Below are 27,286 nucleotides of genomic sequence, written 5' to 3'. Positions count from 1 at the left end.
AATGGTGTGTGCCCCCCCCCCCAATGGTGTGTGTGTGCCCCAATGTGCCCCAATGGTGCCCCAATGGTGTGGAGTTATTACAGTCCGATGGCGGTGACAAGGATAGCGATATCTCTTTGGTTCCCGTAGCCTGTGTAGGCGCAAGTTGACGGGTTAAGGAAGAAATCATTGTTTCTGTTTTGAAGACGGACACTTCGGCCGAGGTCATAGGGACTGAGTTTTTGCGCGACGTTCGGTAGACTGTGTAGAGTGAGTGCTGAGAAGAGTGATTGGGTGCGTCCGAATTCATTGGTGAGGCAATAAGTAGAGTTGGTGGGAGCTGGGTTAAGACTAATGTGTCTGACCTGGAAGCCGGCGCATTTGGGTACAGGGTGCATAGAGAGTGCGAGGCGGAGATCAATACCAGCCCGAGCAGTATCTGAACCTTGTTTAAGAAGTCGGATGGGGAGGTCCATGACGGCCCTACCAGAGCCTGGGCGTAGGTTACAAATAGTGTTCACGACATCGATAAGTCTCAGTGTACAATGTCCCAAAGGCTTCCGGACGGTATGGAAGGCCTCTGAAGAAAAGACCTCACGGGGAACGGCCCCCTCTGTAGTATTTGGAGGACTATCACTACCTGACCAAAGACAAATAACAATTGAATGCTTCTCCAACCATTGTTGCAACGCTATGACATCATCTGGATCCGGTACTGCCCCCTTATTGATTAAGGGAACCAGTGACTCGTCGGGTGATGTTGATGGGTGATTATTTCGAAGTAGTAAACGACGTCGCGGTTTGTTGCTGAATAACGCCGTCGGTATATTTCGTAACGCCACGTTGGATGAACGAGTTATAGGTGAATGGGCCACTATGAACTCTTCCTGAACCCCTCGGGTCGGGGACTCTCGTCCAACAGGCGTTTCTCCAGCCAAGGTTGCCGGAGAGGAACCACGCAACATAGATCCCGGCAGCATACATCCCGGCAGCATACATCCCGGCGGCAACGGACTGTCGATCAAAGCAATGGTGTAATAAATCGGGCCTGTGACGGACAAATTGATGCCCGAAAAACTCTGTATTTTCACTGCTAAATGTGCCGGAGCCTTGCCTGTATCCATGTCCCCCAGTTTCTGCGTAAACGTAGGCTTCAAAGGAACTCCAATTGTGCCAGAAAGAACGGGCAACCCGCTGGTCTCACTCAGCCGCCGAGTCTGTCCCTTATCCCTAACACCCGGGGACGATTCAGGACTTCTCATGGACCCACTTGGCGAAGGCAGCCCACCACCGGTCTCATGTCCTCCCTTCTTCATAATCACATTTGAGAAACTTTCTTTCTCCACATTTAGGAATCGATAGCAAGGAAACACAGAGTATGCAAAACTTTCCCATTTCCCAGCTCGAGGCTTCGCTTGCAAAGTCAGTACAATGTCCATATAGGAAAATGTCTGTAGGGTGCCTCTCCACAAAAGTTGTCCGGGTTCGTCGTACTCCAAGAGGGTGGGACACTCTTTGTGTATTATAGCGCTCTTTGTCGGGAACCACTCACCGTCTTGGTAAGGGAAGTACCCTTCCTTTTTGCGGCATGAGAGGAGCACCTTGTAACTTTCGTACCTTTGTATCTCTCCGGTAACACAGTTTCTGAGGTCAATTGAACACTGCCCAAGACCAATCTGGAACGTGAAAAGTTCACTAAAATCAGCGACAAAGGACAGTTTGAAGCAGTGATCGTCGCTAGCCAACATAACATCGTTGTCGTTCAACCCGTTACCGCTACCTACAGCAGTATTTGCGCTCGTGATGCCAGTGAAGTCATTCGTATCTGTCTCTGCTGGTTGACGAATTGGCTTGGTCAGTTTTTTTTTCAGTGGTGGAATGTTAATATTCTGCGCTAATGTACTGTTGATGAGTTCGTCTAGAATGATCCGATGACGACCGACTTCCTCTTGAATGATGAAGTAGTTCTTCTGATAAATTATGATCTCTAGAAATTCGCGATGCAGGTCGGCGTAGTGGCCGCGCCAATCCAGATTCCATGTCCGGTTAACTGCCACGGTCTGTCCACGGGCGCAACGCATGCTGATGCTGGCAACTTGGTAATCGTCGTTCCGAAAGCCTGTGGACACAGGCACGTGTTTGTCGGTACTTGTTCGCACACACACGGTTTGACCTTGGACACCTAACCGGAATTCCAAAACATAGTTTGTGCCCCCGTCAGGTACGTTGGTGAACTCGAGCTGTGATAACTTTAGAACATAAGGTCGCATACCACTACCACCGTACCTCTTGTTCTCAAGATCTTGGCGCGCGAGCACACACAAATGCTCATACTCCTTCATGCTCACTACCGGCTGATATCGGGTAGCCACAATCTCCTCACCCCCACCACTCCGATGGAAAACACCCTCCAAATGCCGCCATGCCCCCCCTCGGCTCGACTCATCTTCAGCCAATAAATCCTCAGCATTCGTCATTCCCTGACATGCCACATCCCGCAATGCACCAACCGTCGTACTCACTGCCGTCTCCATCGACACCTCTTGGAAACACTAGACACACTACCGATCTCCTAATGGATACGTCTACTAACTATAAAGCACAGACTTCGCGCTTCTCTTCCTTCCAAGTTTTTTTACCAAGCCATATTCCCAGGTATTCCAAGGTATTCCAAGGTAATGGCAAGAGTACAGGCTACCCACCAGAGTACAAGGTAGAAGAGGAAACGCGGCATTGCCACAGAGAGTGGCAACCGGTTACCTGTGGTTCAAATTCAGCGGGTACTGGATTGGGCTACGAGCAGGATTTTTCCGAGCTCGCAGGCTGGGATTACGCCAGACTGTCTGTTTCGAGAAGGGGTGAAGAAGAATGAGACGGGAGGGGCCTGGAGAGGATGTGCCCGGCCACTGGCTGACCGGCCACTGGCTGTCCGGCCACTGGCTGAGGAATGGCGGGGTAAGGAATGGCCGTGATACATTATTAAAAAATTATGAAGTCGATCTATGCGGCTGAAGGAGTATCTCCGGGGCTTCTGACGCTCGTTTTAGCTTCTGGATTGGGTGAAGGATCGATTCAAATTGTCGACCACCATCCTGGTGGAATAAGAGAAGGACTAACGGTTGATACGGAGGTGGTTGATATTGAAATCAGTAACAACGGGAAAGAATCAATTGAAACTGAAAAAACGATCGGCGTCTCGGATTTGCAACTTCTGGAAGCGCCCGAACAACCAACAGGACGACCTAACGCTTGTGATAGTCGGTTGGCTGAGTGTCGGTCTGGTACTGTCCTTAATGAGTCGCTTGATCAGATCGAGATCATGACCCCGAATCAGCCATATCCCATAGTGGTTGGAGACGTTGTTTCTGCGAGCAACGCGGCGTATGAAACGTCAATTCCGGAAGGCATGTTAGGAACAGTAGGAATGATAGGAAAAGTAGGAATGATGGGGCCAACGGGAACTCGTAACACCTGCGTATCGACGTCAACAAGAACACCCTCTGGCCCCCCCCGGGGGACAGGAACATCCTCTGGCCCCCCCGGGGGGACAGGAACACCCTCGGTTGTAACGATTGGACCTGAACCATTTGCATCGAGAACCGCTGGATTTCGCTTCAATAGTCGGGACTGTCTTACTGGATTCGTGGGCAACCGTGAGTTTCGAATTCTAGGACGGATCGTGGAAGGCGTTCAGTCACTGGTCAGGTCGCTCCCCGATGTCCGTGAGGTACATGTTCCGTGTGTGATTGTGTTGAACCGCACGGATCGAAGCATAATCAATTTGGCCTACGACGTTAGCAATGGAACTTTCAAATCTACGGACCATAATGAGGTCGTAACCTTCTCGTCCGTCACTAATGAGGATGTTGAGCAAACCATTATATCTCTTCAGGATTTCAACTGTGGTTTCCTGGATGTGGCTGGATCGCTACTATATAGACAGCCTGTGGCTGCGTTGCTATAATATTTACGCGTTTCGCTACTTAGTTTTTATACTGCCAATTCATTCGCGCACGCGTGTGCAAACCGGTTTCGAACACGGTGGAAGATAATGTGGCTACTGGCATGTCTGCTGGGTAGCATTCTTGTAAGTCGTTTCTTGGTTGTTGATTTTGTGGCTGGTGCTGGCGGGTGTCTCGCTACGAATTTTCGGTTTCGTGTTTATCAAGCTTGACGCCTGTCGGTTTGACGCCTGTCGGTTTGACGCCTGTCGGTTTGACGCCTGTCGGTTTGACGCCTGTCGGTTTGACGCCTGTCAGTTTGGGAATCTGGACTTGGTTTGGTTGTTGGATAATTGTCTCTTTCTCCAGGTCCGTGGATATAGCGCTGTGTCTGATGGTTGGAATGAGCAGTTGGTGGGTGCGGCAAGAGGGAACAAGAAACCGGCGGACAGTGTGGACGACTGTGTAGAAAGTTTCCGGATGCAGATCGCAAAGATGGCGTATCGGATAAAGCCGGGCAATGCAGAGGACGGGTTGATGCAGCAGGTCCTGAGTCGGCTGCAGAACGTGGACAATCAGAAACTGGTGACCTCTGCTCACGCCACAGGGACTCTGGAGCGGGTATGCAATCTCCTGGAGCCCGACGATCTGGACTTAATGAGCGTTGCCACGAATTTATTTGTACAATATGTTGTTAAGTTGGTGGAGCAGGCTGCGAAGCTACAGCCATCCGAAATGGGCCCCGAGATGGCCGCTGACATGTTGCTGGTCTCACCGCTGCTCTGGGCAGACACCTTCAGTGCGGTCTATCCGTCCCTTGAGAAACACGTGTGTATTTTCTTCGCCACAGAAGACGCCTGCAAAATAGAACTCAGCGTCACCGAAGGTAAGGAACTCAGTTCCGTCGCCGATCGCAACTATTATTGGCATGACTGTGCCATTGACGTTGTCGAACTCAACCGCACACCCACCTCCAGGAACCAACCAACCACTTGGTCCAAACGTCAACAATTGGTCATCAAGAAATATGGAAATAAACTTAAGACCGCCTACCCCTGCCAGAGCGTCAGGTCCAACGCGCTCCGCATCATCAAAGAACCCACCCTCTACGCCACTCCGGGACCCGTGCACAGACCCCCCCCATACCAGCCCCCCCCTGTGCTCTCACAACCTGTCGCGGTTTCACAACCTATGGCCTACCAACAACCAATGGTATCCCAACAGCCAGTGACGTACCAACAGACAGTCCCATACCAACAGCCAGTCCCGTACCAACAGCCAGCGACGTATCAACAGCCTGTGACGTATCAACAACAACCGCCACAAGTCATTATCGAGGAGGTTGTTCGGGAGGTACCCGTTGTTCGGGAGGTCCCTGTTGTTCGAGAGGTCCCTGTTGTACATGAAACGCGACCGCAGTATATCCAGCCCGTCGTTGCGTCTCCGCCTGTGGCTCCGACCCCGCCCGTGGCGGTCGTGCAGCCCGTGGTTGTGCGTCAGGACTCGGCATATCATCGAGCCGAACCCGGAGTCACAATTGAGGTCGAGGCAAGCGACGCCGCCGTGACGCAGAGTACGGAAAACGGCTACCCGGTAATCACCATCAGCGTGCCGCCGAGTCCCACTGAGCTGCCCACACCGGCTCCGGTGGCACCAGCCGGTCCCACCATCGAGCAGGTCACCAAAATGATCCTGCAGACCATCATGCAGACCTACGGAACCACCACCACCACCACCACTCCTACTCCTCAATTCCCTTTCCAAATGCTCTTCCCAGGCTTCCCTAACAGTCTGCCCCCCGGCGTCCCCGTACCGATGCTGCTCCCGCCGACGGGCCCCTTCAACTTCGCACCCATGGGCGCCCCAGTAACGCTCAACGAGACCGTCCTGATTCCGCAACAAAGGGAGGACGGGACCTGGACTTACGACCTTAACCTGCAACAGAATAGCCAACGCAATCGCTCGGGTGGCAGTCCTGACGGTAGCTCAGGTGGCAACTCGGGAACCAGCTCGGCAGGAGGCAGTAGCACCGCGGGGGAAGACCTCTCGGGGGGCGACGGCACCTCGGGAGAATGGTTCTCCGAGTCGATGACCTCTACCTCCACCACTCCGACCCCGAAGCCGCCGCCATCCCGGTCGAACCGCAACGGCAGAACTTCGGACAGAGCGGGGGGCTCTGAACGCGGCTCGGATCGCGCGACTGAAGCGGGCAGTGAACATCGCAACGAACGTGCTCAGAAACAAAGCTCCAAGGGCGGCAAGAAGACCAAGGTCTTCCAAGGCATCTCGGTGTTGGAGTGTTACGACGACGACGAAAACTGCGTGGAAATCTTCCACGACCCCAACGCACAACTCCTGTCGCCCAATACCGCCCAACTCACACCTCAACTCACACCCCAGCTCTCGCCCAGTGCGCCGCTGCCCTTCACGCCCTTTGCTCCGGCTGCCAGCGCATCCTTCACTCCAGCTGCGACCACTCCTCTCTCACCGGTTCCGAATGCCCACTTCGCGGCCGTCACGAATTTGCACGAAGGACCCATCCAAGCGCCTGTTTTCTCCACGGCCCAGACGACCATCATTGGCCCCAGAACGACCGCTGGCTCTCGCCAGCCGGCGCCGGCGCCGGAACCCGAAGTCGTCTGGGAAGAAGCGCATGAAGCAGAACCATCTATTACGTTGGACTCCTCCAGTTGGCTGGACCCCTCCACATGGGTGGAGACGGCTCAGCGCCTGGACATGCCCGTGCGGCTGGAGATGCCCCTGCAGCCGACCACGCCCCAGCGACTGGAGTCGCCGCAGCGGCCAGAGTCACCCTTGCGACCGGAGACTCCGTTGCAACCGAACACGCCCCAGAGACCCGAGACGCCCCGGAAGCAGCAGGAACCTGTGGCCGAGTACCGAGCCCCTTCACGTGTGGAAGTGTCCGTCTACTCACCCACCACCACCGCCCGACCAACCACTGCGCCCCAGCGACTGGAGTCACCTCCCCGACCGGCGCCTTGGAACACTCGCTACTCGCGGACGCCGACTCCGTACGCCACCACCACCACCACCACGACTCGCGCCCGCGCCGCCGTGGGCTTGCCGGACTGTACCTTGGACGACGCTGACTGCCCCAAACATCACCACCACCACGACCGGCTACGGACCGTCGTCGAGGAACTCTTCCCCAACCTGCCCGTGGCGGATACCTCTCCCAACTCCGCCTCGACCGCGCCTGTCCGCAGTGCCGAGGAACAGTACAGCTGGAGCACGCCGGCGCCTCGTAGCCGCACACAGTGGAACACCGTACGGTCACCCACAGCCTCCAACGGCTGGATTCACAACGCCACCTGTCCTGCGGACTTCGACTACGAACTCACCATCCTCGAGGAAAAGGAGGCGGGCCTAGACGTCGACGGCGACCGCGAACGCCTGGAGCAGTATCTCATCAACAGCCGTCTACAGGAGGTCGTGGATACGTCCGACGTCGACGAGCCCGACGCCGTTGACTACCGTCGCAGCTTCCACGAAATGCTCGACCAACTCACCAAAGACCCGCCCGGCGCCACGACAAACGGTCCGGCGTTCTCGGGGGTAGTCCCCAATAGCAAAAGCCCCAAGCCGCCGCCGCCGTCGGCGGTCGTCGCCAAGGACTCCAGCCGGGCGATTGTTGGGGACGCAGCAGACGCCGTCGATGAAGTGCCGGTCTTCCGGCAAGTGGCCGGGCGACTGGACCAGATCGCGGACTTGCCGTGGATGCCCGCGTTGGGTGGAACGCTTAAGAAGCGTGTGATGAAAACGCTGGACCTCTTGGCGGGCGGGCCTTCTCTGGGCAGTGGTGGCTTGGCCTCGGCCGGTTTGGGCCTGGGTCTAGGTGGTCTGCTGGGCGGTTTCGGAGTAGAGGAGGCGCCGGCGGGGTTGCCTTCATTCCTGTCGACTGAGAGCGACGCCCGTGCACGGCTTGACGGGATGGGCTCATTATCGGTGTGCGAGCGACAGGGCGTAGTGGCATTGTGGCAGGAGGCTCGCTGGGGTGTGTTAGACGCAGCGATGCTGGACAGTTGGTACACGCGCACAGCGGACCGCGCACTCAAAGGCGTAGAGGCGAGTTGTGCGACACTCGGCCAGGTGCAGGCGGCCGCACTTTGGGAGCGACTAGGACGGATGCACTCGCTCTGGGACCACGAGGCTCGCGAATGTTATCTGGGTGCAGCGCAGTTAAGCGCCAGCTTGGACCGCTACATTGCGCGCGTGCGATCAGGTGTGCCCTGTTCTACACCCGACGAGACCGTCGAGTTCGGCGACGCCGCGCCCGAAACCTTCGCCGACTGCGCGTTCGAAGGCTACAAACGAGTTATCGCTGACATCGAGCCGCAGAAGGATGTACCCTCGGCAGAAATTGAACGCCTCGCCTCCGCCGTCGCACTCCAGTGCAGCTACCAAGATGAAGCAGGAGACGTGTCCGCTTTCCTCCTAGACGCGCTCCACACACGAGCCGTTGCAGCCGCAGCCGGTCGCGCTGCCTCAGCCCTCACTGTCAGCGAACGCCGAACTGCACTCTTCGCCAACTATCGACCCGTACACGCACGCATCGACGGTTACCTCCGATACTGCCTCAAACAGGGCACCTGCACTCCGAAACGCCTCATGACACAGGTATACACCACCGCACTTCCTTACCAAGGCTGTCTTGACGATGTGGAATGGAAGTCCGCTCTACTGCTCATCGTCGAACGCACTTTCCTCAAAGTCGCCAAACTCTCTCACAACGTCGTGCTCGGGGACGTCGTCTACAAACTCGGCGGCAAACCGCTCGAAGGCCTCTCCGCCCGAGTCAGCAACCGCGCACAACGCCTTGGTGTCCTGCCAAAACCAGACCTCGAAATCCGCGCCCGGGCTCCCTATGTCATGGATATCTTCAACCCCTTCGAGGACCAAAAGCTCGCAGGATACGCCGCCAATACCTACGACTTACCGAAAGCCGCCGAGGTCACCTCTATCCGCGAAGAAGGTGAACGCAAAATTTCACGCAAATTGCAAGAATTACCTGCCCACAACGTGGACCCGGTGTTTGCGATGGAGACGGAAGAGGTGGATAGCGTGGGAGCGGACAGCACCGAAGACGACCCCAGCTACTACCAGACCATGCCCACCACACCGCCAGGCACCAAATCGACCCGTCCGCCGAATTCGTCTGTCGTGCCGGCACCGGTTGCAGACTGGCACGATGAATGGGGCCATCCTGTGCCTCGTCACAACCCCGACCCGGATCCGGCCGCAGTAGGCATCCCGGATCTCATTTGGGACTTGCCCGAAGAGGAGTTGACCATGGCTCCAGAAGACGCGCAATGACCACCCATAACTCGTGAACACACTATCCGTTTAGGGCTCCGCTGGCGGCGTCAGTGCCGCGCGTATGGATTGTAACTTGGTGTACTTTTCATTCAAGGCGAGGAGTCTTGCCAATTCCACGTCAGGAAACTCATTTGCTAGCTGGGCCTTCACAGCTCGAAGGTTTTCGTCTAAAGCTTGGACACGTGCCCGCAGCGAGCGGAGAATGATGGCTGGATCCACACGGTTTTGCCGTTCAATTTTCCGCAGCATTTGCACTTGATGTTCCAGTGCTGCTTTGCGGTCTCGAAGACTCTCGAGCTCCATTTCTTCTGCCGGATCTATTTGGGGGGACTCACCTTTCCCCGGTCGCAGAGCAACAAACATGGCTACTTTGCCATACATCTTCCGCTCAATCAATCCGTCGTCTGCAAGCTCGGTGAGCGTCTGGAGCACAACCTTTTTGGAGAATCGCCCCCTTAGATTATCCACCACGTTCTGGACGTTGTAAGGACGCATCTGTAACATATCGTGTAACATAGCGCTGGCGCTTGCGACGGGGGTATGTCACGTGGACTCGGGCGGAGGGGAGTAGCCGGACGGTCCTCTACTCCGTCCGGCTACTCCGTCCGGGCGGGCGGACAAAGCCGGAAGGACAAGGGGGGAAGTGATAGAAGCGAGTTGACAGCTACCTGTTTCTGAAGGTAATCAAGAATTTCATTTGAGCGCATTAGATGAATCAAATCAGTTGTGTGTGCGTGTGCGCGCGCGCGCGAAATAAAAAGCGAATTACATGAAATCATCGTCGCTGTCATCGGCATATTCGGGCTCCATTTCGGCGAAGTCAACCTTGTACCGGAGGATACCTCCGAGGCCACCGAAGCCTTTCTGGAATTGAGATCCTTCTTGGGAAGCGGTCGTAACAAATTCCATTTCTGCGCCGAAATTTTGATAATTTTGTACCAGCCATTCGGCGAGGAGCATTCTTTCGACGACCTCTAAATCCCCTTGGCTTTCATGTTCTTTAAGTTTATCAGCAATGGTAGTCCTACCAGTAGGGTCAGCATCAATGTATAGAATTTTTTGTTCATTGGAAATAGTATCCTGTACGACAAGTCGTTCAGTAGTAAGATTCTCCCAGACAATAAGTATTTCAACACATCCCATTTCGAGTGCTTTGATAGTATCGTGAATTCCATAAATGTATTTTCCTGAGTCTGTTGCAACTTCGTCAAAGAACTGACATATAATCTTCTTTTCATGAACAAGTTTTACGTTGCTGAGGGTATCCTGACTGATCTCTATAGCCTGATTAAGACCATTCTCACCCCCGTATGCAATATCCACGATTTTAATAACCTTCAACGCCAGTCTAGGGTCCAACAAATCGGATTGAGCGAGCTCTGTTTTAAAATCTGCACTTCCTGCTAATATCAAACCGGTCACATTCGGCTTATCATTAGTAATAAATAGCGTAGTTGCTATCTCACCCACTCGTCGAACATAGTTATGACGCCGCTCCGTTCGCAATCGGGCAAAACGAACCGAAGACTGACCACCTCTTCGATGTTTTTTGGGTAAGTCAACACTGAACTTGTGTAGTACTTCCCGATTGTTACCTTGAACTGCTGCGAACAAACTACCACTACCATCCATTACAATGAATCCAAAACGGTCATTCGATTCTAACAACTCCATTAAAGGCTCCACATGGAACTTGCTGTCACATAAATACAGCGATGTGTTGACCGGCTTGAATGGCTCAAAATCAGTGTTAACCTTCTTCTCCTTACCATCCTCCGTTAACACAGTGCCGCAATATATAACCAAACCGTTAGGTGGGGTCCTGTTATATTTCTTCAGCTCTACAAAAGGCAACCCCATATAACCACCCTAGTCGACCAGAAGTGCACTTAACTTGGTTCCTGTGATGCGACTTGGTTCCCGTGATGCATACTTTGTTGAGTAGAGGAAATTGCGGAGAGTACGGATAGACGGTTAACACGGTTTTTGATGTTCGAAGCAGTACCATATTCTTCTGTAAGCATGCGGTTAATACGTGAAATATCATCCTTGGGTTTAATGACCAGAGAAATCATCGATGTTCCACTTCCACGGCTCTGTCCCAGCTGCTTTATGAGTCTCTTAATCTTCCATTGCTCAACATTTTCATCGTCTGCGTTCGAGGACATCCTTGCCCTAGCCCTGCAAAAATAAATACACCCCAGACCAAACAAAGTTCTGTCCCTCCAACCCCACCAACCAAAACCCCACCCCACCAACCAAACCCCCATCAAATCTATTTTGGTGTGCTTCCTGCGATGACATGACCATCACTCATTGACAAGACTCGCATTTACACCCACACCCACCACTGGGAAGAAGAGGTTATGGATAGGACGATAATCAAGACCGACTAGAGTAGGTACATTCTGATCCACATCCACATCCCAAGTTGCGTGGCGCGGGACGGGGGTGCAAATTTCGCCCGCGGCAAAATGACTGACGCGGATGTGGCGGCGAATATAAATATGGACGAGTGGGCCGATTTGTACACCCATACTTCGGAGCCTGCGGGTGAGGTCGCTTGTATCACGGCCGAAGACTTGAAAGACGAGCATCGTCGGAAGCATTTGCTCTCATTTCGTGAATCGATGATGCAATGGAAGAACTTCGAAACGGAGGTGGCCGAGGTCGCACCAGAGGTAAAAGCCTTTTGTCGACGACTTCTCACCGACCACAACATCACCACTGGCAACCAGCTTGAGAAGGCGATGAAAAATATCAGGAAGGACCTCAAAGTGCACCCGAGCAAGGCGCAACTAGCTATCGCTATCAAACTTCTTCTGCATGAACGCTGCCCATGCCAGGCCCCAGACCAAGAAAAAAGCTTGGATCTAGAAAGAAGCTTGGATCTAGAAAGAAGCTTGGACCTAGAAAGAAGCTTGGACCTAGAAAGAAGCTTGGACCTAGAAAGAAGCTTGGACCTAGAAAGAAGCTTGGACCTAGAAAGAAGCTTGGACCTAGAAAGAAGCTTGGACCTAGATGAGACCACGGTTCCGTTAGCAGTTCCGGAAAAAGCCACGATTCCAGATTGTGACAAGTCCCTGACGTTGCAGAGCTGTGGTTGCGGTTTGTTCAAGAAGAGTCTGGAGTTAGAACAGTTGCTGCTACGACGAGCGGTACGTACGAGTAGTGGTGTTGCAGTTATCACTGTGTTGACTTCACCCGGTAAGTTCAGTTGTCCGCATGATTGTTATTACTGTCCAAATGAGCCTGGTCAGCCTCGAAGTTATTTGTCGACAGAGCCGGCTGTTTTGCGAGCTAATCAGTGTGGATGGGATGCTGCCGTGCAATTTTGGGATCGTGCTCGGACCCTACATAAGAACGGTCATATCATTGACAAGATTGAAATCCTCGTATTGGGAGGTACTTGGAGTGGCTACAAACAATCATACCAGGAGGAGTTTTGCCGAGACCTGTTTTACGCCGCAAATATGTTCCAGGACTTTTTAGCTGCTGAAGCCGAAATGCTGGTAACAGACAAGGAGGTGGCACACAAGGAGGTGGCACACAAGGAGGTGGCACACAAGGAGGTGGCACACAAGGAGGTGGCACACAAGGAGGTGGCACACAAGGAGGTGGCACACAAGGAGGTGGCACACAAGGAGGTGGCACACAAGGAGGTGGCCGCTACGATGGGTGCGGATGTCGCTACGATGGGTGCGGATGTCGCTACGATGGGTTGCGGTACGGCCGGGAAGAAAGCATATCTGTCTCCAGTATTCCAGGTGCCGAAAAGTTTCCGAGACCGACTGTCGTTGGAGGAGGAGCAGGAGATTAATGAGTCTTGTTCAGTGAAAGTGATTGGGTTGACTTTGGAGACACGTCCGGACTTTATTACAGCGGAAGAGATCAAGCGGTTACGATACTATGGATGCACTCGTGTGCAGTTAGGTGTGCAGCATACAGATGAGTCGATTTTATTAGGTATCAATCGAGGACATGGTGTGGCTGATGTAAAGCGAGCGTTAGCGCTGTTGAAGAACAGTTGCTACAAGGTGGATATTCATCTGATGCCGGATCTCCCTGGTAGTAGCGTGAGGATAGACGAGTTGATGTTTGACCGTGTAATCCAAGATCCGGAATTGCAGGCTGATCAGTGGAAGATTTATCCGTGCGAGGTTACTCCATTTACCACCATTTCCGAGTGGTACAAAGAGGGACTTTATTGTCCTTACAGCGAGGGTGAAGAGGGGCAGAAAGATTTGATTGAACTCATATTAAAAGTTAAGAAAAGAATTCACCCCTGGATACGACTCAACCGCATCATCAGAGACATCCCCAACCAGTCCATCATCGCCGGGAACAATATGACTAACCTGAGACAAATCATTGGCGTTGTAACCAAACGGCACGGATGGTCCTGCTCTTGTATGAGATGCCGCGAAGTTAGACAACAACAAATACAAGACGTCCAACTAGTCATTCGGGCATACAACGGAGGCAACAGTGCAATGGAGTACTTTATCTCATTCGAGAGCAAAGATCGCCAACACCTCGCCGGCTTCTTGCGACTCCGGGTACCCAATTTTGCTGCTTCCGGTAGCACAGACACCGAATCGACTCTGCGAGCAAGCGGAAACAACCTTACAAGCGACAACAACCTTACAAGCGACGGACAGGAGTACAATGGAACGGTCAAATCGCCTTACGAAGTGTTAAATCATCGTTGCGCAATGATCAGAGAACTCCACGTCTACGGTATGCTCGTCTCAACCACGGAAAACAAAAACGCTGGGGACAATCGAGCGCAGCACTCCGGATACGGCTCAGCTTTGATGCATGCCGCCGAGGTCCTCGCTCTCAGTAAAGGCGCCGAGCGGCTCGCCATCATCGCTGGCATCGGCACCCGAAATTATTACCGCCGACTAGGTTACCAAGTAAAGGATACGTACATGGTGAAGGACGTGGGTTCGGACATGCTTAAAAAACAAGTTTACGAGACATTCCTGAATAATCCGAGATTTTCAGACACGCGCGTGCTGGAAATCGAACACATTTCCCTGGCCGACCTTCCGTCAGTCAGGACCGTTGAAATCGATAGGAACTTGATCTCTGGCGGAGAAGAGGTGAAAACAGCTTCTCCCGACAGAGCATTGCTAAAACATTGGGTTGAAAAGATCAATATAACTTTCCTTGACGACTTTGTTCACCAGTCTCCGTCCCGACGGAGATTGAGCACCGACAGCCCGATTCCGTTGAGTGTGCTAAACCGCCGCGGGAACCGAACCCCGGATTTAGAAGCCCAGAGGCCGTCTCCTTTTGAGCAGAAAAATTCGGCCATGAGCGACAGCGGCAAGAAACTACCTGAACGACGAGAGCGTGTGGAGGAGGACCCGGACGACTTTGCTCCGGTGCAGCCCCCTACCTGGACGTCGTCCATCAGCAACTGGGTCGCAGAGAACCCGCTGCTTGTGGCCTCGATCGCGGCGGGATCTATATTGTTGCTCCGAAGCTTGAAGAAGTGACATTTTTATTGCACAGAACGAAACATGAGATCCCAAACGAAGTGAGAGTGGGTTGCCGCTTCAGGGTCACCGCTGCCGCTTCAGGGCCACCGCTGCTGGGGAGAAGACGAATAACCGCACTTCTACCAACACCCGAGTAGAACGGCACAAAATAACCCTGCCAGATAGATGGTTGTGCACGTTTACCCTGGCTGGGACTAAAACTTATATTGCTCTATTGGTGAGGCTACTCCATTGAGAAACTGCCTAATTTTCTGCCCGCCACGCTGCCCGCCCCATACCGCCATGCGTCCGCTGACTATATTGCTTCGGGAGGTGGTGGGCCGGCGGCGGTAGCCGGTCTGTGATCGGCGGCGAACGCGCCGGCAGCGGCAGGTCGCGAGTAGAGCACAGCGGTGGGATGGTTGGGGACCATCCAGTCCTCGCGGACGCAGCAGTATACGGGGTAGGGGTAGGCTGGGTAGCCGGCAGGGCCGGGACCAGCAGGACCGGGATAGCCACCCATGCCCATTACCACCGGCTGCAGCTGTCCGATCGCGGGGTCCTTTGGCGCGAACTCGACGGGCGCGTAAGCCACTTCGCCGTAGCCGCCGAAAGGGTAACTCACGGGCGCTGCTAAACAATCGTTGTAAGACATGGCCATCCGCGGCCCCCAAACCGGTGGATTGAAACAACTACTCGCGGAGTGAATCAAGGCACCGTCAATCGCCTCCAATGATGCCCCAATCGCTGAGTCCTTCATCTGCGGAGGCGGCGGCGCCACCGGCACTGCCTCACCCTTAGGCGTAAACGAATTCGCGTTCGGGTTGAACTGGAAACTGTCCTCGCGCCGCGACGCTACGGGACTTCCACTCTCCACCACCGTCGGCGTCCGCCCCGGCGGCGCTGAAGGCGTCTCCGCCACTGCCTCCTCTTTCTTCGCCGGCGCCGCAGCCGGTGCTGACCCACTCATTGTCGGCGAAGTCCACCCTTTCCTACCACACAAAACCTAATGGAAGGGAAGGCCGACAGGGGGGGGGTGAGATTACTTTTCCATTTTGCTTTGTATGGTTTTCGCACACTTGCTGAACTCTTCGAGCAGTTTGATGCGGCTCTGGGGCTCCTTGTCCGCGCTAACTCGTCCCCAGACACCGTTGCGCGAGACGGCGCCTCGTTTGATCGGTTCGAGGTTAAGTGCGTTGATGTTGTCTTTCGGCAGCCGTCGGTCAAGCGTTCGAAACACGGCGGCGTGTTTCGGTCGCACTTCGTGGGGCGGTTCGTGAAGGGCGGTACTGTCCCGTTTGGTCCGGCGTTTTTCCGAGTTGCGAGAAGAGCCATCCACCGCGGCGCCGGCGTGTCTCGGGTCGCCGCGGGGATTGTCCGGCCCCCCTCGGGGGTTATCCGGAGCACCGCGAGGGTTATCAGGACCTTTGTGGGGGTTACCTGGGCCGCCACGGGCATTGTCGGGGCCTCGGCCGTGGTCGGGCCCAACACCTCGACCATGAGGCGCGTTATCACCGGAACCAGCACCTCTCGCATTGTCGGGACCGCCGCGCGCATTATCGGGGTTGCTTCGGAGATTGTCAACGCCGCTACGGGTGTCATTGGCCATACTGCCTCGCACTTTGTAGCCGCCAGTGCCGGCGACAGCGGAGAACTTCTTTTCTTCGTCCTGCTCGTTTTCGTCTTCGTCTCTGTGGCGACCACCATTCATTTCGGCGGCAATTTCAGCGGCCTTCCGCTGGACGTCTTCGGGGATATCTTTGACGTTAAGTTGCGTGGTGTAGAGCTCTTCGTCGTAGGTGGTTTTAACGCCGAACATACGGCTGTTCTCTTCGAATTGGTTCCAGGGCTGCGGCTCGTCTCCAAGGCCGACCCACTCCTTGGCGTCGTCTTCACCGTTGGATCCGACGTTGGTCTCATCAACCCATTTCTTCAAAACCTTCTCTTTGCTAGCGCACTCGGTGCCACTGATCTGCGTGTCCGTCTGAAATGCACCGACCGCCGGCAACTTACCGCGCTTCTTCTGATCCACAATCGTGCCCGTCAACCCCTGGATATCGCGCCATGTTATCGCCAGCAACTCATACACCGCACTCGACGGGTTGGTCGTACTTGGCCGCCGCTGCGCGCGCCGCAGCCACAACATCGGTGAGTCCAACTTCACCAACTTTTCAAAACGACCTTCTTGTTGTCGCCGCCCACGACGACCAACAATTGTTCGCCAACCTTCCTCCGTTGGGGTAGACGCGCGCACATAACGCATGCCCCGACTCAATTCCTCACCTGATAAAGGCAATTCGCCCCATTCCGACGGATACAGCGCTTGATTGCCTACAGCGCACACGTGTGCTCAAGAAATTGCGCAAAATGACGAAAGCCAAAAGCGCCAGGAAAGGGCAGCGGAAACGGGAAAAGAACCCAATCACGAGTGAGAGGAAGCCGGTCGGAAATGAGGGGAGGCCGGAATGACTGTTGGGAAATGATTGTAGGGAGTGGGGGAATGATAGTCGGGAATGGTTACCATGAATTGCCAGGATGCCTCTGATTACTGCGCCGTCCCTGATGAATACCTCTATCCTGGTACCAGCGAGCTTACTAAAACACTTTGCTCTTCTGGCTGATATAGGCGGAGATACGGGCTTTGCTGACGCTGTGGACGAAGCGGAGTCCGACTCCAGACCCACTGCGAACATGCCCATCATGCCAAATTAAATGAAAAAAAGTGCTTGGCCCCCAATCTGAACGCATCTCAAAGCGCCCCACACCAGGGACCTACCAAGAACCTCATCGACGAGTAGCTGCCAAAGAGTGCGTTGAACCACCGCCAAAGAGTGCGTTGAACCACCGCCAAAGAGTGCGTTGAACCACCGCCAAAGAGTGCGTTGAACCACCGCCAAAGAGTGTGTTGAAATGTTCTCCAGACGACTTAGTAGAAAATCTGATTGTAGAATCATGTTCAGCTGTAGAAAGTTGATGGTAAGAAGGGTAATAAGGTTGTCGGCAAGAAGAGTTGTAAGGTTGTCGGTAAGAAGGGTAGGGAGGCTGGTGATGTAGGGTGTTAGGCCTGGTCGGGTTTGTTCCTGAGTCTGGAGGGAGTGTATTTTTGTGCATGTTGTGTGGCGAATTTTCGGAAGCTGACATTGCCAGAGTTGGCCATTTCTTCTCCAAGTTGTTCTAGGCGCTTTTCACAGAAGGCCTTGGCCCCGACTGCTACGCCTGGTTCGGTTGGTTCACCATAGGCGTCCGTTCTGACACAGAGTGCAATTTTGTTGGCAATGACTCTAGACATTTTCCCCTTGATCTTGGGAGGGGCTTGGCCGACCACCTTTGCGTGGTAGACAAGCCCGTATTTGGGTGTGTTGGATCTCGTTTTGAGAGCTCTGAAAAGAGCCTTTTCAGCGCCCAGAATTTGCACGGTCGAAGCGGGTTGTTTGGCAAGCCCGGAGAGAGAGCCGGCTTGGGCCAATAGCTTGGCACCGAGAATCTCTCCTACGAGGTAAGTGAGGTTGGGTGCTATAGCCTCCATACGCTTCTTTAAGTAGTCGGTTAGTTCTTCCCTATACTGATAGATGGCAAGCACTCGATTCGCGACCTCATTAATGCATGCCAAATCTTCATCGACCAGGTCTGAGCCCATGGATGTTTCGGCAGCATTCCGCAACTGTGTCTCCACCTCATCACTCAGCTCACAGTCATTGAAACTATCCACAGTCTTGACGTTCGTCCGGTACCCAATTTTCAGCACACACTTCGCAAAGGCCTGATTGCTATCCACGATCTTCAACAACTCCGGGAAATGGAACCCGTACCACTCCTTTAGTCGCATCGCCAGGTTGTTGGCCTCCTTATCCAAGTCCTCCAACAGACCCACGGCCTGAATGATCATCACGTCCACCTTCTCCGGGGAGAACTTCAACTTGAAGCGAGACAACGAATGAGACAATGACATTCCCATTGCCGTGCTATCATCCAAATCTGCCACTAGCTCACTCATGTACTCGCGAACCGTCCGGAATATCTCATGCACCGTCGGACTCAGCACCACCTGAATATCAAACTTCTTCTTGATATTACCAGCAAGCACTTTATCCCACACAGCCAGCGTCACATCGTCACCTTTCTTGCGCAACGACTTCTTCAAAAACGACTTCAACACTGAACCAATCGCCCCTTCCTGGATCTTTATCGCCTCTTCCGTGGCCTCCTTCATATCTTTAAAACGCCGGAAAGATTCCAATCGAATCCTACGACACAACTATAATGTAGCCACTACACAAACAGACCCTCCCCCTCACAGCTACCAGTCACTGTCACTGTCACAGCTACCACACTGCTATTAGTCACTAGCGCAGCTACAAATGGCACCTTTCCCAGACACATTCTTAGTAAAGTCACTCACGAGTCTTTCGTTGACACAGCATCCTTAAACCTGTCTCTTATGTCTTCCGGGGTAACCTCCAGCAAGGAATCCTTTGCCATCTTAAAGAGGCCATACCCTTGAGGAGTTTCGGCCAGAAGGTACACCATTGAAATAAAAAATGCCCTCTCAGCATTTATCCATGCCGCCGAAATTTACGCTTGCCGAGATCTCTCACGGCCTTTCTCTCACGGACACTCTCTCACGAACTGCACAAAAGCACTGTGAACAAGGACAAGAGGTTTTGGGTAGAGAGCTAGGGGATCTGGGCAAAGGCTTTGGGACTGTCACTTGTAGGACGGAAGATTGGCTGCAGCGGTGGATCGGGCTGGTCTGAAGGTCTGCCTGGAAGGTCGAACCCCATGTCGAGTCCTAACGTTTTTTTCTGACACTAACATGTTGAGGTTAAACACGTTAAGGAAACTTCAGCCAATCCTGACCCAAATATGAAGGGACCCAAATATGAAGGAACTCCGGTATCGGATTTCATTCTGGTTTCTCTCATGCTTCTGAATTGAGGATGCGTTGGAGTAGGTCTAGTTCCTCGCCCTCCTTGACCACGTAGGCGTTGAGGTCAATGGCTTTGTTTGCTTCCGCAGTGGTGCATCGTATCTTGATGTTAGTTTCGTCAATTTCCCGCGCACTCGTCTCGCTATCTTCGTCATAGTCGGCTCCAACATACCCGTCTGCAGCACATCCGTCTCCTCCACTCCTAAGGGGGTCTGCGCCGTCTTCATTCATCTTCCAGTCCAATTCCCGACCCCAGTCCCGGCCAATGCTAATTTCAGTTTCATCACGTCTGCGCACGTTCACTCCAGCAACCGACATACCACCAGACGTCTCTTCCCCATCCAGTCGCGTTGTCCGTCGTTTGAAGAGACGATCGTATACCGCTTGGTCCCTCTCGGCCAACTGTTCTCGTAATAAAGCAGCGGCCGCTGCTTCGTCACCTTCTTCTTCCGCGATCTTCGCTTCATCGAACTCGAACATACCCAACACCTCATCCACCTCACCATCAGACACATCCTCCGAACCACCCCCTTTCCCATCCCCATCCTCAACCTCCACGTCGCTCTCCACGAAACGCCCTCCCGACCCTCGGGCACCACCAACCCGGGCGTCTGCCGCAAGCGCCTCACGCATCCGCCTCTTCAACCGCTCCGCCGCCGCGCGCCTCTGCGTCTCGCGCTCCGCCACCGCCTGTGCTTCCGCTTCCTCCTCAACTGCGTCTTGCCCCCGTGCTTCCACTTCCTCCTCCCCCGATACCTCCTCCCCCGATACCTCCTCCCCCGATACCTCCTCCCCCGATACCTCCTCCACCGATACATCCTTCCCCGCTAGCTCTATCTCTGCCTCCTTCTGTCCGCCGATCAAGCCTTGGTCGCGAGAAACGCGTTCGATTCCCCCCTCCGAGTCTGAACAGAAGACACCCGTCTTCGGGTGCCGTCCGGGTCGCCGGGCCATGATGGCACCGGCCGCTGGCTCGCCGTCTCCCGTCTCCGTCTGCCTGGGTTCACCCGCCTTCGCCACTTCGCCCGCCTTCATGGCTTCGCCGGCCTTCGTCTCCTCGGCCGCCTGCGTGGCTTCACCTTTCGGGTCGCCGTCGCCCGATTCGGACACCAGGTCGTCTTCGCTGCTGCCGTCACCGTCCCCTTCGTCGTCCCCCTCCTCGTCGTGCTCAGAGGCAGAGGCACTCGCTGACGCACTTTCCGCCTCCCGCACTCCACAAAGAATTTCCTCCGCCACCTCCGCAAACGAGTGCCGCACAAACCTGTCGAACGTAGGACAACGTGTGGTGGGACGGAGTGTGTGCTATGTCGTGTTGTATGGATGCTGGGGGAACCAGAGTGGTTGGGCGGAACCAGGGTGGGCGGGGGGGAACCCGGGTTGGGGGTGCTTGTTACTGCTTGATTTCGATTCCATGCGAGTCAGTCACCAGGAGACAGGCTGGGAGAGGGTAGGTGGCAAGGTTGGAAGTTTCGAGTAGTTTGTTGATAACGGCTTGCCTGGAGGTCCCGATCTGGGGTAGTGCCCACTCGACGATGGCCCGACGTTTGAGCCGCAATTCGCGCTCCAGAGCGTCAACACGAGCACCAGTATCCCGGTCGCTGACAAGTGTCTCCATTCGTTGCTGTTTGGCAGGAGGGTACGGGAAAGGGGGTTTGCCGGTAGTCTGCGTTCCGGTAGTCTGCGTTCCGGTAGTCTGCGTTCCGGTAATCTGCGTTCCGGTAATCTGCGTTCCAGTAGTCTGCGGTCTGGTGGTAGGCGGTTCGGGTGTGGGTTGCGAGGAAGGCGGGTCTTGAGAGGCAGGTGCGGGGGCCGAGGCAGGTGCGTCAGTCTGCAGGGTTTCCCGGGCGGGAGGAAACACGCAGGAGTTGACCCAGAGTGTCTTGATGGCATTGGTGGTGTCGAAGAGATGGCCAGTGCGCACATACAGAGGCCAGTCTACAAGGGCATAATCTTCATTATATTCGGGCAAAGAGTCGACGGAGTCACGAGTCCATCGAGGGATGCCCTTGCTGAGAAGTACCATAGCAGTACGTAGTGTCAGAAGTTCATTCCGTTTTCTCACCTTGTCTCGGATACGCTGGTCCCTCTTTAATTGATGCAGGAAGTGCTCTTTACGAAGTCTTATCTCCTCTTCTCGAGCCTGCAAATCACCCCTAACTGCGTTCTCATCCGTTCCGTTTACGAAGAGCGAATCCAAGTCCTCCGCTTCAGAGTCCTTTTTATTCCTGCGCTTGCGACCACCCCCTTCCTCCGGACCAACCCCCGATAAGGCCGTCTGAGACTCCGCTTGGAACCAATCTTTGAACAACCGGTCACGGTCGTCGTCATCGTCACTACTTTCCTTCTTCCGCCGCTTCCGCGTACCACCACCCTCCTTCGCCCGACGCTTCCTCTTCGCACCCCCCGCCTCACCTTCGTCACTAACTACTTTATCTATTGAAGAATCTTGCTTCCACGAAGACTGCGCCGGAGAACGCACATCCGGCGACGAAGGCGGCTCCGAATCCTCGCCAAACAACATTTCATCGCCTACATCTACTGTCTGTCACCAACCACACGACCGACGGCCGCGTGAGTGGACGTGTGTTGAAGTCACGGGCGGGACTGCAAGTTGTGCTGTTTTACCTGGTGGGCCGGATGAGGACATGAAAAGTCGTTGGCGGGAAAAAAAGTCTTCAAAGGCGACTCCCATCGAGGGGATGGGAGTCGCCTTTACGAGAGTCACATCCCGAAGGTCCACTCGGAGGGTGCTGCATCCGTAGGACCCTACAGATCCGATGTTTCGGCGGGTACTGGGTCGTCCTCAACGTGGGTTGGTGCGGAGTTGCCTTGATCTTTCAGATCGTCGTCATTTTCATCTGAGCGGTGGTTTGTATTGACACTGCCGTTTTCACCGGCATGTTCGTTTTCACCGACATGGTTGGGGCGTCCTTCGTGGATGTCTGACGCATCGGCCACGAGAGGGCCAGGGCTGACGGAGGGTTTGCTTGCGGCCAGGAGGACGGGTTTGATGTCGAGTACGGTGATGTCTGGCGGCTGGTCGGTGCTGAGGCTTTCGAAACCGCCTGCGATGGTTTCTTTGTCCGGTCCACCATCGGTTCTGAGTAGGACGTCACCCAACAATTCGTGGACCAAACGCTCCGCTATCTCGGTCTCTGCTGTTTGATTAGCGGCTGTTGGGTTAGCAGCTGTCTGGGCTGTTTCTATGGGATGTCCTGCCTCTGCTTCGGCCGGTTTAGTCTCAGGTGCCTCTTCCTCTACGGCCTGCACGAGGATGAAGTCTGGCTGCGGGGCAGGAGAAGGTGAGCGCATGGGAGAAGCTGAGCGGATGGGAGAAGGTGAGCGCATGGGAGAAGCTGAGCGGATGGGAGAAGCTGAGCGGATAGGAACGTCTACTGCCGTGTCTAGGATTATCAGAGTTGCGTCATCCGACTGAGCATGACTTTTCTTTTTTTTCTTTTTGTGCTTGCGCTCCGCCTGTTCTGTCTGCTCCTTGACTTCTTCGCGTACCTCTGCATGGAGCTGTCGTATGGTGTCTTGCTCTCCTTGTTTGGCTGCTTCATGTTTAAGTTCTTGTTCAAGTTCGTGCATAGCCTTAGCTTGGCGTTTTTGTTCAGCCACCTTTCGTTCCCACTCGGCACGGACAACCGCTTGTTCGTCTCGGGCGCGTTCTAGTGCCTGCTGTAACATGACAGCGTTTCCTATGTCCGTCTGCGCCTCAGCATAGCGACTATGCGCCTCGGCGGCACACCTTTCCCACTCCGTCAGGATGGCGTCAAATCGTGCCGCGTCAGCCACCGCCTGGTTTTCAAGAGCCTCTGTCTTCTTCAACTCCTCAAGAGCTAACCGCTTACACTCCCCAATCTTCCGTTCCAGGAATAACACATGTTCATCTACTGCCGCCTCTCTCGCCCTGATCTCCGCTAACGGCCTCGATTGACCGCCCATCGTACCAGTGCCCACCACCACCTGACCACCCTGGTGACCACCCTGGTGACCACCCTGGTGACCACCCACAGGATATCCAATGGCCACACGGTCCGTCCTGGTCGCACCATCAACCACACCATGGCTGATTTGAGTCATCTGCGGCAGATGCCAACCTAACACGGGGACGGAGGCGCTGCCGAGCAAGCCGCCAGCGAAAGGGCCACCAACTCCTCGGGCTGCCATTCCTCGGTTAGTCATTGCTCTCGGGATGGTTTGTGGCTTGAAGAATCGACTGAGGAAGTTGCGGAATGGTGTACGCCGTTCCGTGCTCCTATTTGCTGTGCTCCTATTTGCTGTGCTCCTGGTTAATTTATTCCGAGCTTGTTCCGGAAGGGCTTGGATGACGGGTGCCCTAAAGCGTTCATAGCATTGGAGTCCATCGAAACTGGGTTTCAAGCTAGGCGGAGTGTAGAGCATGCAGACCATAGGTTGCCTGTTTGTCGTAAGTTCTTGTCGAGTCGGCAGATGGGGACCGACCATGAGCATGGAGGTTAGGGAACCGAGTCCGGGTGCTCGCGGAGCACCGGTTAAAGGTGAAGATGTTTGTTCCGAAACCCGATCTTGGGAGGAGGCGTCTTCGAAGATGCTGGAGTTGTGAGTCGTATCCCGGGTCGAGGCCGAGTCTCGACCGGTCGAGGGCTTGAGTCTGTTCTCCGTCTCGATCGACCTGGTATTCGTCCCCGGGCCGGACGCACGCCACAGCTCATTGAAGAGACCTATTGCCTGTTCCGTCCTCAACTGCGTTCCATCCGGACTGTGTTTGTTAGACTTCATTGCATGCGACTGAGGGGCAAGACATCCGGGCACAAGGGAGAGAATGGAGAGTGTAGGGAGCGAATGGGAGTGTAGGAACTTACATGGCGGACGTGTGGTAGAGAAGAGGGGCGGAAGAACGGAGTGGTCGCAGGGGGGAATGCGTGGGCGCCATGACAGAGGAGAGGCCTGGGACAAAGGGTGCTTCGGTAAAACTCTGCCTGAGGCAGTCGCGGGAATGGACGCTGAGACAGTGGGCGGAGTGTTGACACGCACAAGCGTTAAGAACAAAAATTCTAGTTGTGGAAGGTAGTGGGTCTTCTGGCCTGGAACTTCGTGCGTCTGTTCTTGTTGCAGAGAGGAAGTCTCTTGACATGGGGGAACTTGAGGTCCGCAGGGAGGAGCTGGAGAATCTGGGGGCGCTTAACCTCCTCCTCAGTGAGCTCCTTAATCTTCAGGACCTGGATGGACCTGCCCTGGGCGCGATGGCGGCCCGCCATTTCGCTATACATCTGGGAAAGCGCGCCGGCCTTGGTGATGTCTCTGAACTCCTTGTACATGTTTATAGTGCAGGTACGGGAGTCGTATCTGAGCCAAATGCCGTAGTTCTTGACGGCGTCGGTCTCCTCCTCAGGTTTAACCTCTACGTCCAGAATTTCACCGCGGTTCTTCTTCACTCCATGCAGGCGCTTGCGGAAGTACCAGTAGCGCGACTTGGCAACCACAGAGTCGCGGGCGAAAATGGTCATGCGGTATACGGCGGGCTCCGGCTCACGCTCCGTAGGCAGCGCTCGGCCAGAAACAACGAATTGCTTCAACTAAAACGAAGGCATTTCATTTAGCACACACGTGTGTGCTGGCCGGGTTTTTAGACAAATTTCTTACGCGCATCTGCATCGACTTGTCGGCCACAATAGTTCCCACCATCTTGACAACAAACTTCCGCAACAATTTTTTTCAGGCCGGAATATGTGTTTTGTCATGTCTACCACGCTCCTAGTATTGGAAGCAGCCAGTTTACGAGTTAAGGAAGCCGAGAGCCTGTGTCCGCAGGTTAAGCGGCTTGTGGCGGAGGAAGTCGTGCCTCAGGTGCAATTCTCTACGCCCCGGCCAACCATTTCGGAATTGTCAGGAACGCAGTCCGCAACAGTCATCGCTCCTTCAGAGCTGCCGACTTCCCTCGACCTGGGAGAGCTGGATCTGGGAGGCCTGGGAGAGTTGGGTGATGTGGCGCTCGATACCAGAGACCCGCCGTGGGTCGCTACACTGACGGAAATAATGTCCGACATCGACTCAATATTATCGGCAGTTGGATTAGGAGGGCAAAGTGACACGGGGCAAAGTGACACGGGGCAAAACGATACGGGACAAAGCACTACTGGCACTAGCACTGAAAACGGTTCCCGTCCCGCGAGTACATTGGCTTCTCGGGGTGCGGATGTGTTGTCTAGAATGTTGGTTGCGAAAGAAAAAGTGGAAACTGTGGCCAGCGTGATGGTTTTATCAACCAAAGCTTTGGCAGGGGGACACACAGCGTACCGGGCATTGCGTAGGTTGCACACGTTGCTTGGTAATCCGTTCGGTGCTTACACTATGAGAAAACTTCAGTTGGGAACCTTGCTTCAATTCTTAATTCGACGACAGGCCACGCCAGACCTGCTCCGGGGACTGGCTCTCTCGCTGGAGACCAATCTCAGTCACTTACCCGCTGCGGTGCAGCTCGTGGATCCCAGCACCGGGTCTTATTACCACATGGATGTGTAAGTACCTATACATACCGCTTCCGCAAGTCGCAGCGTACCTGTTTGACTTGTGGTTAGAATGTCCCAAAAGAGTACATGATGCATTGTTTACCGTTCCTCACTTGACTACCGTTCCTCACTTGACTACCGTTCCTCACTTGACTACCGTTCCTCACTTGACTACCGTTCCTCACTTGACTACCGTTCCTCACTTGACTACCGTTCCTCAATTCCCTACCGTTCCTCTATTCCCTACCGTTCCTCAATTCCTCAATGGCCTACCGCTCCTCGGTTGCCTTGCATTCATCAATTGCCTTTTCTCAGCATGCTACCACCCGTCTCATAACTGTACGCATGATGTCTTAGACTGCCGGCGTCTCCGACGTGAATGCCCACACGCATATCCTGGGACATGACAACACGTGTTAGATTGGCAAGATTGCCTGGGGAGCCCTGCCCATCCAGGTCATGGCCCGGTCTACAATGACGCCCTTTATAACTCCTAGGACCCGGATTCCTCCAGGGAAATATGAGATGATGAATGCGCCTAGGGTTACAAGTTCGAACCCCGCAAATAGTATAGTTAACAAGTAACTATGCGCGATCATCGTGGCATATATCGTCCCTATAAGACTAGCCAGATACCCAACGGAGAATGGTAGACGCTCCCTCTGCATCATAGCAGCGGCTAATGCTCCGGCCCCTTGGAGGGTGCCCAATCCCGTGATCCATGACAGGCAACCTAGAGTAAATAACAGGACAAACTTCTGCGGCGAAATTACGACCCTACAGTGCACAAAGTTCGTTACCTGCCTTCGACCGTGCTGGCAACACTATTCTGACCCATATGACACGGTAATTATAGGTAATCATACCCATATGGTAATCATACCCATATGGTAATTAGATAGATATGATGAGTGTACTTACATTGGAAGGAACAAGAAGGCCATGAACATGAACATACATCCCACTGAGAAGCATATAACAAAATTTACGATTTGCCGGTAGGACAAGGAGAACAGGGAGAGAGCACCACTGGACTGACTTGTGGTACTTGACGCCGAATCACCGAAAACAACTCGTCTGGCGCTACTATATCCCTGTAGGTGGCATAACCTTTAATCT

At 54.2% G+C, this 27,286-nt stretch overlaps 14 protein-coding genes across 14 annotated transcripts; 5 read left to right on the top strand and 9 right to left on the bottom strand.

The window, feature by feature from the left end:
* Positions 1–77: 77 nt before the first annotated feature.
* GNI_040660 (hypothetical protein) lies at positions 78–2,513 on the bottom strand (the record flags this gene model as incomplete). The annotated part of the gene is made up of 1 exon (XM_011131148.1): positions 78–2,513. The coding sequence occupies one exon, from the start codon at positions 2,511–2,513 to the stop codon at positions 78–80; it is 2,436 nt and encodes an 811-aa protein (XP_011129450.1).
* A 455-nt stretch (positions 2,514–2,968) lies between these two features.
* On the top strand, positions 2,969–3,943 carry GNI_040650 (hypothetical protein; the record flags this gene model as incomplete). The annotated part of the gene is made up of 1 exon (XM_011131147.1): positions 2,969–3,943. The coding sequence occupies one exon, from the start codon at positions 2,969–2,971 to the stop codon at positions 3,941–3,943; it is 975 nt and encodes a 324-aa protein (XP_011129449.1).
* A 457-nt stretch (positions 3,944–4,400) lies between these two features.
* Positions 4,401–9,254, top strand: GNI_040640 (hypothetical protein; the record flags this gene model as incomplete). Its single annotated transcript, XM_011131146.1, has 1 exon — positions 4,401–9,254. One exon carries the CDS (start codon positions 4,401–4,403, stop codon positions 9,252–9,254), a length of 4,854 nt encoding a protein of 1,617 aa, XP_011129448.1.
* Positions 9,255–9,284: 30 nt separating this feature from the next.
* GNI_040630 (Tat-binding protein 1(TBP-1)-interacting (TBPIP) protein) lies at positions 9,285–9,773 on the bottom strand (the record flags this gene model as incomplete). Its single annotated transcript, XM_011131145.1, has 1 exon — positions 9,285–9,773. The coding sequence occupies one exon, from the start codon at positions 9,771–9,773 to the stop codon at positions 9,285–9,287; it is 489 nt and encodes a 162-aa protein (XP_011129447.1).
* Positions 9,774–10,022: 249 nt separating this feature from the next.
* GNI_040620 (eukaryotic peptide chain release factor subunit 1) lies at positions 10,023–11,425 on the bottom strand (the record flags this gene model as incomplete). The annotated part of the gene is made up of 2 exons (XM_011131144.1): positions 10,023–11,098; positions 11,191–11,425. 2 exons carry the CDS (start codon positions 11,423–11,425, stop codon positions 10,023–10,025), a joined length of 1,311 nt encoding a protein of 436 aa, XP_011129446.1.
* A 339-nt stretch (positions 11,426–11,764) lies between these two features.
* GNI_040610 (putative acetyltransferase-like protein) lies at positions 11,765–14,764 on the top strand (the record flags this gene model as incomplete). The annotated part of the gene is made up of 1 exon (XM_011131143.1): positions 11,765–14,764. The coding sequence occupies one exon, from the start codon at positions 11,765–11,767 to the stop codon at positions 14,762–14,764; it is 3,000 nt and encodes a 999-aa protein (XP_011129445.1).
* Positions 14,765–15,062: 298 nt separating this feature from the next.
* GNI_040600 (LsmAD domain protein) lies at positions 15,063–17,445 on the bottom strand (the record flags this gene model as incomplete). The annotated part of the gene is made up of 3 exons (XM_011131142.1): positions 15,063–15,738; positions 15,793–17,029; positions 17,268–17,445. The coding sequence occupies 3 exons, from the start codon at positions 17,443–17,445 to the stop codon at positions 15,063–15,065; spliced, it is 2,091 nt and encodes a 696-aa protein (XP_011129444.1).
* Positions 17,260–17,458, top strand: GNI_040590 (hypothetical protein; the record flags this gene model as incomplete). The annotated part of the gene is made up of 2 exons (XM_011131141.1): positions 17,260–17,326; positions 17,373–17,458. 2 exons carry the CDS (start codon positions 17,260–17,262, stop codon positions 17,456–17,458), a joined length of 153 nt encoding a protein of 50 aa, XP_011129443.1.
* Positions 17,459–17,804: 346 nt separating this feature from the next.
* GNI_040580 (nucleolar protein 5) lies at positions 17,805–19,273 on the bottom strand (the record flags this gene model as incomplete). Its single annotated transcript, XM_011131140.1, has 2 exons — positions 17,805–18,990; positions 19,146–19,273. The coding sequence occupies 2 exons, from the start codon at positions 19,271–19,273 to the stop codon at positions 17,805–17,807; spliced, it is 1,314 nt and encodes a 437-aa protein (XP_011129442.1).
* Positions 19,274–19,664: 391 nt separating this feature from the next.
* GNI_040570 (hypothetical protein) lies at positions 19,665–22,194 on the bottom strand (the record flags this gene model as incomplete). The annotated part of the gene is made up of 2 exons (XM_011131139.1): positions 19,665–20,934; positions 21,068–22,194. The coding sequence occupies 2 exons, from the start codon at positions 22,192–22,194 to the stop codon at positions 19,665–19,667; spliced, it is 2,397 nt and encodes a 798-aa protein (XP_011129441.1).
* Positions 22,195–22,439: 245 nt separating this feature from the next.
* On the bottom strand, positions 22,440–24,437 carry GNI_040560 (hypothetical protein; the record flags this gene model as incomplete). The annotated part of the gene is made up of 1 exon (XM_011131138.1): positions 22,440–24,437. The coding sequence occupies one exon, from the start codon at positions 24,435–24,437 to the stop codon at positions 22,440–22,442; it is 1,998 nt and encodes a 665-aa protein (XP_011129440.1).
* Positions 24,438–24,712: 275 nt separating this feature from the next.
* GNI_040550 (60S ribosomal protein L20) lies at positions 24,713–25,343 on the bottom strand (the record flags this gene model as incomplete). Its single annotated transcript, XM_011131137.1, has 2 exons — positions 24,713–25,234; positions 25,302–25,343. The coding sequence occupies 2 exons, from the start codon at positions 25,341–25,343 to the stop codon at positions 24,713–24,715; spliced, it is 564 nt and encodes a 187-aa protein (XP_011129439.1).
* A 54-nt stretch (positions 25,344–25,397) lies between these two features.
* Positions 25,398–26,180, top strand: GNI_040540 (hypothetical protein; the record flags this gene model as incomplete). The annotated part of the gene is made up of 1 exon (XM_011131136.1): positions 25,398–26,180. The coding sequence occupies one exon, from the start codon at positions 25,398–25,400 to the stop codon at positions 26,178–26,180; it is 783 nt and encodes a 260-aa protein (XP_011129438.1).
* Positions 26,181–26,583: 403 nt separating this feature from the next.
* GNI_040530 (SFT2 protein) lies at positions 26,584–27,123 on the bottom strand (the record flags this gene model as incomplete). The annotated part of the gene is made up of 2 exons (XM_011131135.1): positions 26,584–26,944; positions 27,089–27,123. 2 exons carry the CDS (start codon positions 27,121–27,123, stop codon positions 26,584–26,586), a joined length of 396 nt encoding a protein of 131 aa, XP_011129437.1.
* Positions 27,124–27,286: the final 163 nt, after the last annotated feature.

Source organism: Gregarina niphandrodes (genome assembly GCF_000223845.1).
Source record: "Gregarina niphandrodes unplaced genomic scaffold scaffold00005, whole genome shotgun sequence".
NCBI lineage: Eukaryota > Apicomplexa > Conoidasida > Eugregarinorida > Gregarinidae > Gregarina > Gregarina niphandrodes.
The sequence above is the reverse complement of the archived record's forward strand: the minus strand, read 5'-3'. Positions and strand labels throughout refer to the sequence as shown.